The 20,286-nt window shown below is 42.7% G+C and overlaps 1 protein-coding gene across 3 annotated transcripts in view; it reads right to left on the bottom strand.

Annotated features, from left to right (window-relative positions):
* The window catches only part of rnf123 (ring finger protein 123), a 390,439-nt gene that overhangs the window by 131,387 nt on the left and 238,766 nt on the right, over nucleotides 1-20,286 (bottom strand). For all 3 annotated transcript variants that reach the window (XM_087994538.1, XM_087994539.1, XM_087994537.1), the window contains exons 34-35: nucleotides 15,887-15,962; nucleotides 11,916-12,000 (exon numbers count right to left, since the gene is read on the bottom strand). In XM_087994538.1, coding sequence (XP_087850664.1) covers nucleotides 11,916-12,000; nucleotides 15,887-15,962 — 161 coding nt within the window. The remainder of the gene's footprint in view (nucleotides 1-11,915; nucleotides 12,001-15,886; nucleotides 15,963-20,286) is intronic.

Genomic DNA, 20,286 nt, shown 5'->3' on the forward strand with positions numbered 1-20,286 from the left:
CTAGCATCAATGATGGAAATGTTCATGGAACCTCTACTGCTGGTTAGTTTTTTTTTAATAGCCCAGCATCATTCACATTTAATACCCTGCTTTCACACATTACAGTTCTCAATGATATAGTGAAATGGATTTTTAATGATTCTCAATCACTCAAATATTTGTCACATAGTCAGCTAATGAATGAATGTATCCATCATCCTCCAGCTGCAATGGAAATTGAGGACACTGGGTGCATGATGTCAGAAAAACCTGAATGCATTTGCACATACATCAAGAGAAAGGACAGACCCTCACCAACTCCCACTGACACTTTTCCACAATGGCCTAGCTTCTATTAATGACTTGGATGAGGGGATTGAAGGATGGGTCAGCAAGCTTGCAGACGACACAAAGGTTGGAGGTGTCGTTGACCGTATAGCGGGCTGTTGTAGGCTGCAGCGGGACATTGACAGGATGCAGAGATGGGCTGAGAGGTGGCAGATGGAGTTCAACCTGGATAAATGCAAGGTGATGCATTTTGAAAGGTCGAATTTGAAAGCTGAGTACAGGATTAAGGATAGGATTCTTGGCAGTGTAGAGGAACAGAGGGATCTTGGTGTGCAGGTACATAGATCTCTTAAAATGGCCACCCAAGTGGACAGGGTTGTTAAGAAAGCATATGGTGTTTTGGCTTTCATTAACAGGGGAACTGAGTTTAAGAGTCATGAGATTTTGCTGCAGCTCTATAAAACTTTGGTTAGACCGCACTTGGGATACTGCGTCCAGTTCTGGTCGCCCTATTATAGGAAAGATGTGGATGCTTTGGAGAGGGTTCAGAGGAGGTTTACCAGGATGCTGCCTGGACTGGAGGGCTTATCTTATGAAGAGAGGTTGACTGAGCTCAGACTTTTTTCATTGGAGAAAAGGGAACCTAATTGAGGTATACAAGATAATGAGAGGCATAGATAGAGTCGATAGCCAGAGACTATTTCCCAGGGCAGAAATGGCTAACACAAGGGATCATAGTTTTAAGCTGGTTGGAGGAAAGTATAGAGGGGATGTCAGAGGCAGGTTCTTTACACAGGGAGTTGAGAGAGCATGGAATGCGTTGCCAGCAGCAGTTGTGGAAGCAAGGTCATTGGGGACATTTAAGAGACTGCTGGACTTGCATATGATCACAGAAATGAGAGGGTGCATACATGAGGATCAATGGTCGGCACAACATCGTGGGCTGAAGGGCCTGTTCTGTGCTGTACTGTTCTATGTTCTATGTTCTTCAAACCTGCAACTGAAAGCGTGCTGGGAATCAGCAACAGTGCAACAATAGGTCCATCTACTGAGCAGAGCAATCACGGGGCAATGCTGCACTGCAATCAAGTAAGTTAGCAAAACAGTACCTCTGAATTCATCAGCAGGCTGAAAAATTAGCAAGAGGAGTACAGATTTAAAAGTATTGTAGTTTATTGTTAAGGGTGACGCCCATCAAACTCAGGTTTTGAATGCACATATGTAAATGCACACATGGGCTGAGTAACATTGATGAGTTATGAGCACGAACAGCTGGGAATACGATGCAGCAATAATGAAAATAGGGTTTAAACTGAAAAATGCTAAGGAGCAGGTGCTTAACGGTAGAATCCCTACAGTGGCAGAAGCAGGCCATTCGGCCTATCAAACCCCTCCGAAGAGCATCCCACTCAGATTCACTCCCCTTACCTTATCCCAGTAATCCTGCATTTTTCCATGGCTAATCCACCTGGCCTATACATCCCTGGACACTATAGGCAATTTAACAAGGCCAATCCACCTAAACAGAACATCTTCAGATTCAAAAGTACAAAGTTCAATGTGCAAAGGTACAAATCATTCAGGGAAAATAAGAATGGAAAAAAAGAAAGACGGCTGGCAGTATCGATTAAGGAAGCCACTACAGTGTTGGAAAGAGAGATTCTCCTTGAATAAGCAAAGTCAAAATCCATTCAGTATGATTGCATGATTGGGGCATTGTACAGGCCTTCAAATAGTGACAGTGAGGTAAAGGGATAAGCTTGCAGCAAAAGCAATAGTAGTAGGTGACTCGATAGTAAGGGGCAGAGACAGGCATTTCTGTGGCCGTGAACAAAACTCGAGGATGGTGTGTTGCCTCTCTGGTGCCAGGATTCTGGATGTCTCTGAGCGGGTGCAGGACATCCTGAAACGGTAGGGAAAACAGACGTAAGTCATTGTCCACATTGGCACAAATGACATAAGTAGGAAGAAGGAAGAGATCCTGCGGAGACAATTCAGGGAGTTAGGCAGGAATCTAAAAAGGAAGAGTACCAGAGTAGTAATCTCAGGAGTACTACCTATGCCATGGGCTAATGAGACAAGGAACAGAGAGAGAACACATTTGAACATGTGGCTATAGAGCTGGTATAGGAGAGAGGGCTTCAGATATATGGATCATTGGGATGGCTTCTGGGGAAGGTGGGACCTGCACAAAAAGGACAGGTTGCACCTGAACTGGAGGGGAACCAATATCCTGGACAGGAGGTTTACTTGAGCTCCTCGGGAGGATTTATACTAGTGTGGCAGGGGGGTGGGAACCAGAACAACAGGCCAGTAAGTGCAGGGACTGGGGACAAAAGTGAGACTGAGACATGCATAGTGCAGAATAAGAGCAGGCAGAGGGAGGTCATTGGGCTCAGAGGGACTGGAGGTCTAGAGTGCATTTACATCAATGCAAAAAGTATAACAGGTAAGACGAATGAACTAAGAGCATGTATTACTGCATGGAATTATGATGTTATTGCCATTACAGAGACATGGTTAAAAGAGGGACAGGACTGACAGCTCAACATTCCAAGTCACTGTTTTAGATTGGACAGAAAGGGAAACAAAAGGGGTGGGGGAGTTGACTTGCTGATTAGGGATCACATCACAGCTTTATTGAGGGAAGACACATCAGAGGGATTTTGCAGTGAGGCACTATGGGCAGAACTCGGAATTGGAAGGATAAAATCACAATATTGGGAGTTTTCTATTGACCTCCTAAAAGCCCATGGGAGACAGAGGAGCAGATTTGTAGTCAGATATTGGGAAGGTGTGAAAAATAGGGCAGTTGTGGTGGATGACTTCAACTTTCCTCGTATTGACTAGGAACCCCCCTAGAGTTGATCAAATTTGGCACTGGAAAAGGCACAGCATGTCAGGCAGCATTTGAGGAGCAAGAGAGTCTACATTTCGGCCATAACCCTTCTTCAGGACCTAAAGAAGGGTTATGCCCGACACATCAACTCTTGCTTCAGTGATGCTGTTGCTTTTCCAGTGCCACACTTGATCAACTCTGACTCTTTAGCATCTGCAGTCTTCACTTTCTCCTTGGGACTCCCTTACAGCCAGGGGCTCAGATGGAGAGCACTTTGTTAGATGTGTCCAGGAGGGCTTTTTGAGAAAGTATTTTGACAATCCAACCAGAAAGGAGGCCAAACTAGACTTAGTATTAGGAAATGAGCCAGCACAGGTGATCTATGATCCAGTAGAAGAGCATTCTGAGCTTAGTGAACATAAGATTTCAAGTAACCATAGACAAGGACAAGAGTTGCTTTCAGGTGAGGGTGCTTAATTGGGCAAGGGCCAATTACACCCAAACTGGACAAGAACTGGAGACTGTTGATTGGGAGGAGTTATCTGCGGCGAATCTACATTTGGCATATGAGAGGCTTTCAGAGATCAGTTGATGAAAGTGCAGGACATGCATGTCCCTGCAAAATTGAAGGATTGGAATGGCAGGATTCAGGAACCATGGATGACAAGGGAGATTGTAAGCTTACTCAAAAGGAAAAAGGAGGCATACGATAGATCTAGACAGCTACAAACTGATGAAGCCCTTGAGGAGTATAGAAAAATTAGGAATAAACACGGAATTAGGAAGGCTAAGAGAGGCCATGAAGTGTCTTTAGCAAACAGAGTCAAGGAGAATCCAAAGGTGTTTGTGCATGTATTAGAAGAAAGAGGGTAGCAAGGGAAAGAGTAGGCCTACTCAAGGACAAGGGAGCAAAGTTACGCACGGAGCCACACGAAGTGGAAAGATCCTTAATGAATACTTTGTATCAGTGTTCACCGAGAAGGACATGACTGATGTTGAGATCAGGGATGAGTGTGTAAACACTAGAGAATGTCAATACTTTGAAGGAAGAAGTTTTGGAAAAAATTGGACTAGTTAGTGACAGGCAGCATGGTTTTGTACAGACAAGGTCACGTCTCACCAATCTGATTGAATTTTCTGAAGAGATGACGAGGATTATTGATGAGGGAAGGGCTGTGGATGTAGTTTATATGGACTTTAGTAAGGCATTTGATAAAGTCCGACATAGCATATTGGTACAAAAACTAAAATCACATGGGAATTGGGGTATGCTGGCTAGATGGATACTAAACAGGCTTGGTCATGATGATCGGCACAGGCTTGGAGGGCTGAAGGGTCTGTTCTTGTGCTGTACTTCTCTTTGTTCTCTGAAATGCAAAGTGTTCATTTACTGCAGCAGCCATTACCACTGCCTCCATGTGTAAAACTTCTCACAGTCCCTAATTAACATTGGCACTTTTGTTATCACTATTTTCTACTTATTTGCATTTATGTTAGATACTCTTCTCACCCCATACTCTGCGCTTTTCTCTCTCAACTCCCCCTGCATTTCCCCTCTGAACTATCCATATTCAGCCTTAGTATCACTTGTACTATCAGCCTGACAGCTGGGATGCATGTGCTATTCCAGCTTCATTTTACTCTCAATCCCTTCTGAAATCTATTGAATTCTGGTTTTTGCTTATCTTACTATTGCCACTAGTAGGAACAGACTTTGGCTGTACACAAACTATCTGCTCTTTTAATGGCAATTGTTAGTTTTATCTGCTGATATTCAAACCTGCTTTACCTAAGGAAATTCATTTACATCCCACTGAAACTTGTTCTCCTTTAACTAAGTAATTTTACTCTGGATTAGTCTCTGTCTTTTTGGTTAACTAACTTAAATGTTGTGATTCTTTGGCTGCCATTTCGGAAAATTCTGTCCAATTACTGTGAGAATGGATAGATGCAGGATTGAGTGCAGGGAGTACAGGCATGAGAATTGCAAAGTTCCAGAATTGTTCCTAATGCAGCTACATGCTGTCTTTTTCCTACTTCAACATGTCCCCCATGAATTTGTTGATAATTATTTTAAGGAGACATGCAGACAGATAATCATGGGACAGAGAAAGCACGTTTCAGCTTTGTTTCAGCTATTCATCACATCAACAACAGTGCAACACCCCCTCATTGGAGTATCAGGTTTACTTGGTTGAGGGTCAAATCCTGCAATGGAACTTAGAAGCAAAAGTGATACTGACTGAGATACAATTAACAACACAACACAGCTACAACCCTGATGCTGTCAGTCATAAGTAATTCAGATCTTTGTTCTGGCTTAATTACAAAACAATCTGAAGATTAAACTTCATTTTGTCCCACAATGGTGCAAGTTGCACATTACAAACACCTCAAAGTTTGAATGCCCATGTGTATTAGCAACATCCTTTTAACAATTCATGACAGATTGCACACGGCCCAAAACCTGGGTACTTTGGAAACCAGTTGAAATCCCATTGACGGTTAGGTAACCAAGATGGATATATTAACAGCTCTGCATCCTAGAAACTGCACTGCAGGGAAAGGCAAGATCTTTGGTCTGCAAATGAGATTGAGGCGAGAGCAATACAGAACTCACATGCAATGGACAAACACATCCTTGTTCATTTATCATGAATATCAACAGCACCCAAGTCTTGCATTTTGTGAAGTCAAATCAAGACAGGAGTTTCATGGTGAATGGTAGGGTCTTAAGGAGCATAGTGGAACAGAGGGACCTTGGAGTTCAGGTGCACGGTTCTCTGAAAGTGGAGTCACAGGTAGACAAGGCAATGAAGGAGGCTTTGGCACACTGGCCTTTATCAATCAGGGCACTGAGTATAGAAATTAGGAAGTTATGTTGCAGTTGTACAGGATGTTGACGAGGCAACACTTGGGAGTATTTTGTTCAGTTTTGGCCACCTTGCTATAGGCAAGATTTGCCAGGACTCAACAGTCTGAGTTACAGGGAGAGGTCGGACAAGCTAGGACATTTTTCTTTGAAATGTAGGAGACTGAGCGGGGATCTTATAGAAGTGTGTAAGATCATGAGAGGCATGGATAGGGTGAATGTCTTTTTCCCAGGGTTGGGGAATCAAGGACTAGAGGGCATCAGTTTAAGATTTAAGGGGAAAGAATAGAAGGGAACCTGAGGGACAATGTTTTAACAGGGGGTGGTACGCATATGGAATGAGCTGCCAGCGATGGTGGTTGAGGCAGGTACATTAACAATATTTAAAAGGCATCTGGACAAATACATGGATCGGAAAGGTTTAGAAGGACATGGGCCAAATGCAGGAAAATGGGGTTCGCGTGGATGGACATTTTGGTCAGCATGGACCAGTTTGGGTCAATGGATCAGTCTCCATGCCATAGGACTCTAAATCCACTGTTTTTATAATGAATTTTTTGTTCAATTACAGTAAAAATCTGCACTAAGAAAGATGCTGGCCATATCTGGTGTATCAGAGATTGGAATTAGTTTCTGATCTCAAACAACAACTGCAGTGAAAACAAAGGAATATGGACAAATACTAATTTACACCACAGCAGATGAACCTTTACATAAGTCACCTTGTGGGAGCTTGCTGTGCGCAATTTGGATGCTGGGTTTCTTGAGCACCAGCAGCATCTACACCTTAGAAATGATTAACTGGATTCAGAAGAGATTCTAGACAAGTTCTTCCCTTGAGTTTTTTTCTTACACGACTGAAAGCCAGCTCAAAGACAAATAAGTAAAGGCAAAATATGTTAGATGCAGGAAATCTGAAAGAAAAACTCTGCCGGAGAAACTCAGCAGTTTTAGCAGCATCCATGGAGGGAGACAAGTAGAGTTAATGGTTTGAGTCCAATATGACTCCTCTTCAGAACTGAAAGGGATTGGAAAATTATGGTTTTTTTTAAAATGCTGTTGACAAAAAAGTACTCTCTTTGCTTCAAACAAAAGCAAAATATTGTAGATGCTGGAAAGCTCAAACAAATACAAAAACAATCAGTATAATCTAGTCATAGTTATACAGCACGGAAACAGATCCTTCGGTCAAACTCGCACATGCCACCAAATATCCTAAACTGATCTAGTTCCATTTGCCAGCATTTGGCCCATATCCCTCTAAACCCTTATTAGTGTACCCATCCAGACGCGTTTTAAAATATTCTAATTGTACCCATCTCTACCATTTCCTCTGGCAATTCGTTCCATACACGCACCACCCTCATCATGAAAATCTTGCCCCTCAGGTCCCTTTTAAATCTTTCCCCTTCACCTTATCTATGTTCTCTAGCTTTGGACTCTGCCATCCTGGGAAAAAGATCTTGCCTATTTACCCTATCCATGCCCCTCATGATTTTATAAACCTCTATAATGCCATCCCTCAGCCTCTGATGCTCATGCTGAAAATTAAAATAAATACGGAAGATTGTACAGATGTCCATTTCTATTGACTGTTCAATTTGCTCATCACAACCTCAGAGTTTAAAGTAATTAGGCCAGGCTGGCATTAACAGCAAAATTATGACTGCAATTCGACTAATCACACAACTGATAATGTGATGGTCTCTTAGTTGGTCAAGTCTTACTGGCTCACTTTCCCCAGTGTAGTCAATCAGCCTGACATTTACTGTCGAACCTCATAAATGGTCAGGTATCAACACTGTCATTCTTAACAGTGATTAGCTGCAATTACACAGAAGCACTGAATCACAACATGCATCACACGTGGTTTTTTTTTAGCTGGGAGGGGAAATGTGAAAGTTCTCTGCCTTTAGGAGCACAGTGAAGGCACAGTAGCTCACTGTTGCCTCACAGTGTTGATTCCTGTCTCGGGCAAGTGTGTGTGGAGTTTGCACATTTTCCCCACTTTTACATGGCTTTCTTCCAGCTGCTCTGGTTTCCTTCCACAGTCCAAAAAATGTGCTGGTTAGGTGGACTGTCTAGGCTAAATTGCCCACAGCATCTGGCAATGTGCAGGCCAAATAGTTTGACTATGGGAAATGCAGAATTATCAGGGTCTGAGAGGGATGTTCTTTAGAGAGTTGGTGTGGACTCTGTAGGTTGAATGGCCTGCTTCCACACCGTATGGATTTTATGAAAGTCTATGAAAGGAGCATTATAAGAAGGAAATGAGAAAAAACTACAGCGCTGGTATGGGCACTGGAGGTGACAAAGATGTTGACTAGATCCAGAGAAAACAGCAGATACAGGTACTTTGTTACTTAAGAGAATATTCAAGCAGCAGGGAAGTAGGCAAATTTGATGCCTGTCCCTATTGTTTGACCGATGCAGAGTAGTGCAATACTAAACATTATAGTTACTAAGCTCCACCAGTATCGACATTCAGAAACAAGGGAGGCTTTGACAAGTATAACACACGCAAAGCCTGCACTCGCACCTCTACAAAGCGTGGACCACAACCTGTAAGTGCAACATTTTAGCCTGGGAATGGTGACTAACAGAGGAGATCAAAAGAACGTTGAGAAAATCAAATACACATCAAAGCAGAAGTGCTGATGAAAGAATCTCAAACATCAGAAAATACTAGAAGTATTCAGCAGGCTGGGCAGTATCTGTTAAGTGCAAAACGCATGGCATTTTCAAACCTATTCCTATTTTCAAATAGATACCGCCTGACCTGCTGAGAGTTTCCAGTATTTTCATATGTTTATATCATTCACCACAGGACTAACTCATGTTGATCAGTTGATAACTCACATTTAACTTACATTATCAGCAGTGATTTCTTGTGGTATTATCTCATTGACAGTAACCATACCCAGGACAGCAAGAAGCCTAGAGAGTTTCAGACATTAATTTGTCACAATGCTGTGTCGATCTTTCATATCAGAAGACGAGATCAAGTAAGACCTTCACCAGGACACCAAGTGCACTGCAAACAGTCACTGTACTGCTGTTAGATTCAAGGATTATATCATTTGTGTTCAGCATGGTGCAGTGAAGGAGATTCCAATTTATAATTGCTGCAATATCCTTCACACAAGCAACTGCAATGATCAGATTCACAACACTCCTGTTGTAATACATAGATACTGAAATGAACTGAGCTCTAGTTTTCATCTTATACGGTGTAGCATCTCATTGCCAACCTTTTACATGGCATTACTTCCATCATGGTTACTCATGCGATCAGAAGCATTCACTCACTGCCGCACAATCAGCGTACTGGCTTCAATCCATATGCAATTTGAAGTTGCCAGAATTATTCCAGAAATTGTTTTCCTGAGAGCAATGCTTAAGCCTTAGCCGAAAGCACACCTCATAATGAAAAGATCAGGATATTGTTGGGTATATTCTGAAAAGTTCCCTTTCAATCTTAATGCATTCATGCTTTCAAACAGGGATTACTAAATTGATGCCAGGTTAAGCCTCTGAGGATCAGACAGCACACATCCGAGCATATTAAAAGGATGAGTAAAAGAAACTGGGGAAACTAGAGGACTGGGAATGGTGACTAACCATTAGTCGGAATTGTCCCAGTAATCGGAATTGTAGAAAATCCTACATAATCCCCTCTTCCTCTCTTGCAATTTCACAGAATTCATGATCGTGGACAAATGATGTAAAGACACAACAGTTATACAAGTAATGGGAAGAGGCTGCTTTATAAGCATGCTTATCATCAATGAAAATACAGCCTACTTTCAATCGTCAGCAAAGTGAGATAAAAGGTGCTGTCAACATTTCTAACAAGCTGCATTTACGAATAGACTCCTAACCAATACACTGTGAGAGTTCCAGAATGGTTATAGCAAAGGATGAGGTCATTTGGCCAATTCTATCTGTGCTGGTTCCCTGAAGAAATAATTCACTTACTCTGCTCTCCTGCTTTCTCCCTGTAGCCCTGTATGTTCTTCCTTTTCAAGAAGCAATCCAATTTCTTTTTAAATGTCTTGATTGAACCTACTTCTGTCACACAATCAGGCAGTACATTACAGACTCTAAACACCCACTCAAAAATATGTTTCTCTTCCTATCTTCATTGCTTCTTTTGTCAATTATATTAAATTAAATCTTCCAATTCTCAATTCTTCCACCAATGGACACCTTTTCACCATCTGTTCTGTCCTGACCCTTCATGATTTTGAATACCTCTAACAAATCTTCTTTCAGTCTTCTCAAAGGAAAACAGTCCCAATTTCTCCAATCTATCTACATTATTGATCGCCCTGATCTCTGGAAGCATTTTCATGAATCTTTCCTACAGCTGCTCAAATGCCTTCTTATCCTTCCTAAAGTGTGAATATCATTGACTAGTTGAGGCTGAGCCAGTATTTAATACAGGTTTAATGGAACCTTGTTTTCGTACTCTGTTCCCCAATTAATAAACCCTAGAATGGAACGTAGGAACAGATAATGGACATGCAATCCCTCAAGCCTGTTCCACAGTTCAACGAGATCATGGCTGATCTGTGGCCTAACTCCATATACCTCTCTTTGGCCCCTATCCCTTAATACCTTTGCTTCGCAAAAATCTATCTCATTTCTAAAATTAACAACTGATCTAGCATCAGCTACCATTGGAAGAGAGCTCCAAACGTCAATCATCGTTTGTGTGTAGAAAAACTTCCTAACATTGTTCCTTAACATCTGGCCCTAATCTTTAGACTAAGCCCAAGTTCTAGGATCTTCAACCAGTGGAAATAGTTTTATCTACCTTGTCTCTGTCTGTTAATATTGTGAAGACTTCAATCATATCACCCTTAACCTAAATTCTAGAAAAACAAGGCTAATTTGTATAATCTCTCTTCACACCATAACTTCTTAAGTCCATTCTTATAAACATATGTTTTAACTCCCTCCAAGGCCAATACATCCTTCCTATGGCATGTGCCCAGACCAGCACAAGTGGGGTCAAACCATAGTTTTGTATAACTGCAGCATAACTTCTGCATCTTTGTACTCCAGTTCTCTAGGCATACAGGCCAGCAATCCATTGCCGAATATTTTATTAATCACACCCTCAGCTAGTCTTACCACCTTCAATGACATATGCAAGCGGACACCAGCTCCCTCTGCTCCTGCACCTGCTTTTCATTTGTATCCTTTGTCTAACACTGACCTCCTTATCCTTACACTTCATACTTCTCTGCATTAAATTTCATCGGTCATTTATCAGCCCTTCCATCAACCTGTCTATAGCCTTTTGAAGTTCAACACTACCCTCTTTGATATTCATACTTGTTTTGTACTGTCTGACAATTTTGAAACTGTGGTCTGTTCACCAAGATCTAGGATGTTATTATATAACCACCTTCAGTTGTTTCACTGATAATATTTCATTTAACAAGATCAAAAATGGGAATGTCTTCTGATAATTGCATCATGTTCAGCACACTCTCAAATCTTCATATAATGAAAGAACTGTACCCACATAACATGAAGAACAGCTTAGATTATGCTGCAAGTAACACCTGTGCCGCAAAAAAGCCAGGCAATGACCATCTCCCAACAAAAGGGCGATGGGAGCAACTTCCAGTCAGTAGCTGAGTCATTGCTTCTGACAGAGCTCTGTTAAACTCTGACACTGTTTGTCTCGATAAAATCCGTTGTCAGACTACACTATGAATAATTGATCAAAACCTCAGGTTTAGCTCATCAAGGGTTGTCCCGTTTGCTCTTTAGCCAGGACTTAATAAGCATTTTTTGTAAACTTGCTTAAATAGAATAATAAAACATGAGGGGGGGGGGGGGGGTGTCAGCATGCCACCATTTAAAGTGTCACATCAAGATTCAACATTGCTCTTGTTCAACCTTTGTCAAACTCTATCTTACCCCTGAACATCAGAGTCAACCAGAATTCGGACAAGAATTCCCGTTACAGCTACGAGGATTGGGTAATGATCCACGCTTTCCAAACCTGCGGGAAGATGTGTAAAATGATTAAGAAATACATTAATTTCTCCTGTTCAGTGACCCCAGCCTCCAACACACTGCACTGATTTACATCAAAGACTATGTAAGATCAGGGCCTGAACTGAAGTGTAAAAGCAGCCTTCAGCTAGCAGCACTTTAAGATGCAATGCAAGTTGAAATTACTCAGGCATTTTACTTCTGCTACAAATGGAAAGTTCCTAATTATTTAAAATATAAATTGGCTGGTTCAGATATGTCCTAACACAAATCCAGTGCATGCTGTGGTCCAGAGGTAAGGGCACTATGCCTGTGCCACAACAGCCCTACAGAAGTCCCACACACTGACCATTTACACTACTAGCGTCAGCCAGTGGGAAATTTCTAAGATTGTTACGTTTCAAATGGTCTTTTTAATTTGAGGTACATGGGAAAATGAAGAGAGTCATGTGATCTGTCATGAATTCTATCTACCGACAGGCCGGGTGGTTTGGTTACCATAAGGACAGGGCAGGGAGAGCCTCAAGCAAGAGTTGCTAAAGGTTAGGTATAAAACAGTCATGACTGAAGCAAATGCAAGAGCAGCTGAGCCTGATTGTGGAAAGACTTTCTGTCTGAGAGATTTTGGGGACAGAGAGGGGTCTGGCATGAAAGGAACCATGGACAGCTGCCAGTGTGGTCAGCACAGTGTGGCCTTCCTGTAGACCACCAGGCTGAGTGCAGGACGACAAACTGCTTTCTGGTTGAAGAGATGTTTCATGTGGCCAGGCTAAGGGGATGTGAGGGACAACATCTCAATGTTAGGACTCAGTTAAATAGAAGGAGTGAACCTGCTGGAAATTGGGGGTGATGTTGGACTAGTTCATATAAAAACTGCAATTCTGCGGATAGAAATTAGAGACGTAGTACTGTGGTGTAGGATTTTGTCATGTTAAACAGTTAAAGAGGGATATCAGTTAAAGAGGGAGGGGAAGGGTTGAAATGTTGGGCCACAGGGCGGTGTGGTTGATTGGTGCAGGTGTCCCAGAGATGTTCCCTAAAGCGCTCTGCTAGGAGGCGCCCAGTCTCCCCAATGTAGAGGAGACCGCATCTGGAGCAATGGATACAATAAATGATATTAGTGGATGTGCAGGTAAAACTTTAATGGATGTGGAAGGCTCCTTTAGGGCCTTGGATGGAGGCGAGGGAGGAGGTGTGGGCGCAGGTTTTACAATTCCTGCGGTGGCAGGGGAAGGTGCCAGGACGGGAGGGTGGGTTGTAGGGGGGCGTGGACCTGAACAGGTAGTCACGGAGGAAACAGTTTTCGCAGAAGGCAGAAAGGGGTGGGGAGGGAAATATATCCCGGGTGGTGGGGTCTTTTTGGAGGTGGCGGAAATGTCGGCGGATGATTTAGTTTATGCGAAGGTTGGTAGGGTGGAAGGTGAGCACCAGGGGCGTTCTGTCTTTGTTACGGTTGGAGGGGTGGGGTCTGAGGGTGGAGGTGCGGGATGTGGACGAGATGCGTTGGAGGGCATCTTTAACCACGTGGGAAGGGAAATTGTGGTCTCTAAAGAAGGAGGCCATCTGGTGTGTTCTGTGGTGGAACTGGTCCTCCTGGGAGCAGATCTGGCAGAGGCGGAGGAATTGGGAATACGGGATGGCATTTTTGCAAGAGGTAGGGTGGGAAGAGGTGTAATCCAGGTAGCTGTGGGACTCGGTGGGTTTGTAAAAAATGTCAGTGTCAAGTCGGTCGTCATTAATGGAGATGGAGGGGTCCAGGAAGGGGAGGGAGGTGTCAGAGATGGTCCAGGTAAATTTAAGGTCAGGGTGGAATGTGTTGGTGAAGTTGATGATTTGCTCAACCTCCTCGCGGGAGCACGAGGTGGCGCCAATGCAGTCATCAATGTAGCGGAGGAAGAGGTGGGGAGTGGTGCCGGTGTAATTACGGAAGATCAACTGTTCTACGTAGCCAACAAAGAGACAGGCATAGCTGGGGCCCATACGTGTGCCCATGGCTACCCCTTTGGTCTGGAGGAAGTGGGAGGATTCAAAGGAGAAATTATTAAGGGTGAGGACCAGTTCAGCCAAACGAATGAGTGTGTCGGTGGAAAGGTACTGTTGGGGACGTTGGGAGAGGAAAAACGGAGGGCTTGGAGGCCCTGGTCATGGCAGATGGAGGTGTAGAGGGATTGAAGATGAGGCATTGGGGGCCAGGAAAACGAAAGTCTTGGAGGAGGTGGAGGGCGTGGGTGGTGTCTCAAACGTATGTGGGGAGTTCCTGGACTAGGGGGGGGATAGGACAGTGTCGAAGTAGGTAGAGAGCTGTCACAGGGGTGACTGACTGAGAGGGTAGAAGAACAAGGGCGTGACTGGGAGTTGGATGAGTGAGTGAGTTAGTGAGGGGACTGGAGAGGAGGGATTACGGAGTGTGAGAGAAAGAGACAGAAAGTGAAAGGGAGTGACAGGTTGAGCTAAGGGAAGTGGGAGGAGAGAGAGAGTGAGCGACAGATAGAGAGAGAGAGAGAGACAGAGAGAAAAAAGAAACAAAAAAACAGAAATTGCTGGAGAAACTTGGAGGTCTGGCAATATCTGTGGAGAGAAAACAGAATTAATGTTTTGAGTCTCGTGACCCTTCTTCAGAAGAACAGTCACTGAACTCGAAACGTTAACTGTTATCGCTCCACAGATGCTGTCAGACCTGCTGAGCCTCTACACCAATTTCTGTTGGTTGTTCCAGATTTCCAGCATTTGCAGTTCTTAGTTTCATTTTCGAGAGAATATGCCTGCTGGCTCCCTCCACCCCTGACCAAACGTGAAAAAGGTTGGCAATCTTGCACGAGATTAATAGTAACGTGGTGGACTCTTAGCTGGTCTCTTAAGTAGCCTGGCAAGTCACTCAGTTTTATCAAAACCCCTACGACCTTTACCACACAGACTGCACTGGTTAAGAACCGCATCATTCCAACTCAAAGTAAATTCAGGGATGGATGGTTAATAGCTGCCGGTCTTGCCTATGACACTCACATTAAAACAAATTAAGAAGAAAATGAAATGATCACATGGATAGTAAGAAATACCAGGAGGTATTTTAATACAATATGGGGTAACTAACAGCCTGCATAATGATTAAACTTTTAGCAATATAACTATCTTGAATATCATCAAATTAGAAGAGCTGAACCAATCTCCAACTTCCCATTCAAATCTACTCAAGTAAGACTAGATCTAAACGATTTTACTTTTACAATCTTTCTCATTCCTTTATCAAAGTAACTCACATTGCAATCAACTTATCAGTGCATTTTATTTCAACTGGAAATCTGTAATAACAGTAAGTTAAAATTTAACATTAAAAATCATGACTCCGAGTGAGTCTTTGTCTTGCTCAGACCAAGGTCATTAATGTTTTCATTCCTCTTGGCCCATTTGTTCCCTTCACCGCACCCCACCCATTCTAAGCTGCAACAACACCATCATCTCACCACAGCGTGCCTTCCTTTCCTCTCACCTTCAAATATACCCTTCTCCACTCACCTCCCCAAAGCCACTTTCCCTTTTCCCTTCACAACTGCCCTTTGCTCGTGGCTCCTAAATCAGTCCATCTCAGAAACTCTCACTGAGCCCCTTCCTTCAAGAGCCAACTCTCAGGAAAATGGGTGGCAGCGCACATACAGTCCTAACTGTGGTAGGGTCGTTAGAGCTTCATACACACAATCCGATGGTAATGTCTGTCAACATATTTGTAAATGGATATGAATGTGCTTCAAACAGCAAAGTGTACCATGGCAGTTAATGGATCAATGAAAGTGTAATAGCTTTCAATAATAGCTCACTGGTCAAACCAAGGGTATATAATCTAAATAAACATCACAAAAAAATATTTCCACAAAGATATGGAAGAGGATACTACTCACCAGGTAAGCGCAGATTGACAACGCGGTCAAAGAGGTTCTTTTCAGCCGTAACTCGATTCAATACTTGGTTTATCAGCTATGAGAGATCAAACGATCACTGATTAGACAAAATCTGAAAGGGTTATCAAATAAAATGCACACAGTCTTCATCAAAGCAGCTTAGCTTTCCATATCCATTCATTGCAAGATAATCAACTGACTTGTTCGCCATCTGCAAGGCAGAGATCAGAAGTCTGATGGAATATTCTTCACGTGGCTGGATGAGTGCAGCTCCAGCAACACTCAGGAAGCTCAACGATATTCAGGACAAAGTATCCTGCTTGGTCGATGCCCCATCCTCCATGTTTGATGTTCACTCCCTCCCAAACCAACATGCATTTGCAGCAATGTGTTCAACTTGCAAGAATGAAGTGTGTCAACTTGTCAAACCTCCTTCAAAAGCACTTTCCAACCTGTGACCAGTACACCTAGCAGGACAATAGCAGCACATACAATGACAACTGTACCACCTTCAATTTTCCCTTCAAATCACACAGCATCTTGACACTGCAATTTCTGCAATGTCACTGGATCAAATCTTTCCAATTGCACTGGGTACATCTATACCTGATGAAGTGATGTAGCTCAAGACGGACGCTTATTAACACCTTCTCAAGGACAATTAGGGATGAATAATAAATATTAGCCTTGCTGCCACTGGTCTCACCACACATAAAATTAAGAAGAACTATTCCTTTTATTCTGCACTTCTCATTATTTACTGTTACCATCCTATATGTTCATTCACATCAGCCTGGAATATCTAAGGGCATAGCTCGAACTACTAATATCAAGTTTTCAGAATCTGAAATTGACTCTTATTTCATCAGGACTTAATTTATGGGCCAGCTCTCATAATGAAGAATGTTAGGAATGATGCACCATAGAATCATAAAATCCCTAGTGTCAATGAAGGCCATTCGGCCTATTGAGCACACACCAACCCTCCAAAGAGCATCCCACCCAGAACACCTCCCCGCATCCCACTCACCCTATAACCCTGCATTTTCCATAGCCAATCAACCTAACTTTCACATCTTTGGATTGTGGGAGAAAACTGGAGCACCTGGAAGAAACCTGGAGAATGTGCAAACTCTGCTTAGATAGTCACCAGAGGGTGGAATCAAGGCCAGGTGCTGTGAAGCAAAAGTGCTAACTACTAAGCCACCGTGCTGCACCATTCTCCAGGTTCACCTAGATGGGGGACATGCACACCAGGACAATTCTCCAGTCTGGTAGATTAAGTGCTGGACTGAGGGAAAGCTAAAATAAAGGTATAAACCTAATTTGTTCTCTCTCTTGCTTATTAGTGCAACAGGTCAGTGACAGAATATATCATATTACCCAGCCTTCAAATAGACTTCTTTATATTTATTATCCTGTAGATAACTAGAGGGAATAATCCTGGGCACCTTCAACATTGACCCTGGTTGACTTGCCAACCAACCAGCACCCTCTTGTCCTGTCGTACAATTAGGATTGTTTGAAATCTGGCGTTCTTGCATTTGTTCTGATGAATGTCAGATTTGTCTCTCTTTTCAGCAATGTCTGGGGTGGGGGGAGGGGTTCAGGAAAGCAAAGAGAGGGAGGATTCAGGGAAGCAGCTACAATCAGGTACGTGAAACAGGATGGAGAATTTTAAAATTGAGGTACTGCTTGACTGGAATCAATGTAGGATAAAAGCAGCACTGGGTTATTGGGTGCATATAAGGACAGAGGCAGAGTTTGGATGACTTCAAGCTTTTGTTGGGTAGAAACTGGGAGACTAGACGAAATTGCATCAGTATAGTCAAGACTACATATCACAAAATGAGGACAAGACTTTCAGGAGCGGATGAGCAGTTGGGGAAGTGAAGATGGGTGATGTTATGGAGTTGACAACAGGCAGTTTCAGTATTAGTTTAGGTATATGGTTCATAAGTCAGTAAGTTTGAACATTGTATCAAGGTTGTCAACCATCTCCAAAGTTTCCCAGGGAGAGGGATGGAGTTGACAGCTAGGGAGTAGAGCTTGTAGCAGTGACTGCAGTTAATGATTTCAGAAATTTCTGTTTATCCAATTCTGAAAGATTCGCAAGGAGTTTGACAACTTATAGATAGTGGAGGAGTTTTGAGATGTGATGGTGAGGTAAGATGAGTACTTCCTGTGCATATGGGGAAAAAGAATCTTTTCTTCAGATGCTGCTGCCGAGGGGTAACCTGCAAATGAGAAATAGGAGGAGACCACGAACAGATCATTGGGTAACTGTACAGGGGTGAGAGGAGAAGTAATAAACTGGCTACAATTGGCTATACACAAGAATGGGACCCAGTCAGTGTAGCTCTACACAACTGTATGATTAGAGAGGAAGAAGGTGTGGCTAACTATGTCAAAAGTTGCAGACAAGTGGTGAAGATTGAGGAGGGAATGTTGAGAGGAAATTTGTGGTGCCCAAGGAAATGAAAATACCATGATGAACTGTTCTGACAGCAATCATTCCACAGTGCAGTCTCACCCAAACCTAAAACACCATCGCCTCTGCCAACATGAAACAGTAGATATGAATTGAGACAGGTATGAAGTACTTCATTGTATATAACACTGCTTCACCATAAGGAGGCCAAACGCAGGTATAAGGGTAACACCTAAAACTTTTTGGGTGGCATTTATCAAATTGAAAATACCCATGTGAGACTGTCATTGATTGTAATTTCTTCCAACTTGGCAAGTGAGGAAGACTATTTTGATATCTGATCTCCAGGAGGCTCGTTGGGGTTTTGAGGACAATTGTGATAATTTGTTATTGAATTCAAGTTATCATGACAGGACTTGAACTCTCAAACCTCTGGCTTCAGTTTGGTACTACAGCCACAATGCTAACTTACCTGGTGTAAATTTGTTACGTATTAACCTAATTACATGCACTAATGTAGACGGACACAATGGCTGTAAGATTGAGACAACACAACAGGGGCAATTTCCAAACTGGACACTTGAGTGGAAATCTGGCAGAGTGAATTGTCCACCTGCTATATTCTATTCCATCCCTACACAATATATTTACTTGGTACTCATAGATAACCTCTCTGTGTGGTGCTTGTGTGGGCTGCCTAGTGTCTATAAGATGAATTCGCAATGAGCTGATAGCCCCTGAAATGTCTTTGTCAATTCAAGTACTATACCTCATTTTACAATTGCTGGACAATTTCAAGCTGCAGCTCAGCACCCACCAGGAAACCTCTCTATCATCCTGTAATCAGCAGAGCAGGAGAGATAACAGGTCGCCTGGTTGTATTCTCCTCTCTTACTCAGCCGCTTATTCCATTTCACCTGACCTTTACATTACAGATACAGCTTCTTTTTAATGAGATTAACTGGGGTGCTGATGGAGACTATATGGGCTCTCCCTCAGGTCAGCCAGCGTTTAACTGAGACAAACTGACCAGAATCTCAGAATCAAAGATGAATCCCAGTCTGATTGATTGAGCAATAAAGTGAGCATTGTAAACCAAATTATTTCACTGTGTCAATGGAAATATAGGGTATTTTTAACCTGTTTGGATTTGTTTGGACCCACAGCTGGCACGGGTTTGTCTTGAAGCGAGAGGTGAAGATGACTAACATATGCATTTTAATCAGAAAATCCAAACCCAGTTGGCTCTTATTGTGATCAGCTGTTAGTAATACATGCTGTTTGAGTGATGAAAATTGGTGATGCTGCCTGGAGCTGCAACTAATAAGGTTACTGTAAAGGTTCAACCCACAGTATTAAATGAGTAGCATTATAAGGATGGAATATGTAATGGACCGGGCGAGTGCTACAATAATGCTACAAACTAAAATGAACTTGCAATGTGCTGAGAATAATTTGACAAAACTCTTCCCAGCCAATTCCTTCACCATTCAAGCAGTGTACCAACTTTCAGAGGAAACTCAATCCATCTGAAGATGCACTCTGCCACGGCAAACCAAACCATTTCAAATATATGTACAGGACTTAAACAATGATTGTCCAACAGATTGCACATTGTTTGTCCATTTAGTATTAATGAGAAGATGTCGACTGTGCTTTGGTTGGTAGCACTGTACCTCTGAATCAGTAACATGTAGGCACAAGTCCCACTCCAGAAACTGAATACATAATCTAGGCCAAAACACCCAGTGCAGTACCACAGGAGGGCTGCATTGTCAGATGTTTTGCCTTGTGGATAAGATGTTAATGTGAAACCCAGTCTACTTTCTCCAATGCTTTGAACATATCCCATGAGACTATTCAAAGAAGAGCAAGAGAATTCTCTGTTGGCATTTATATCACTCAACCTAAAATGGTGCGAGTGATCATTTATAGCATGATCAGTGCATTGGAAGGTCATGTTGCCGCT

This window comes from Chiloscyllium plagiosum, unplaced genomic scaffold, assembly GCF_037043375.1.
Source record: "Chiloscyllium plagiosum isolate Xiang-an unplaced genomic scaffold, Cpla_swu_hap1 HiC_scaffold_14, whole genome shotgun sequence".
Classification (NCBI taxonomy): domain Eukaryota; kingdom Metazoa; phylum Chordata; class Chondrichthyes; order Orectolobiformes; family Hemiscylliidae; genus Chiloscyllium; species Chiloscyllium plagiosum.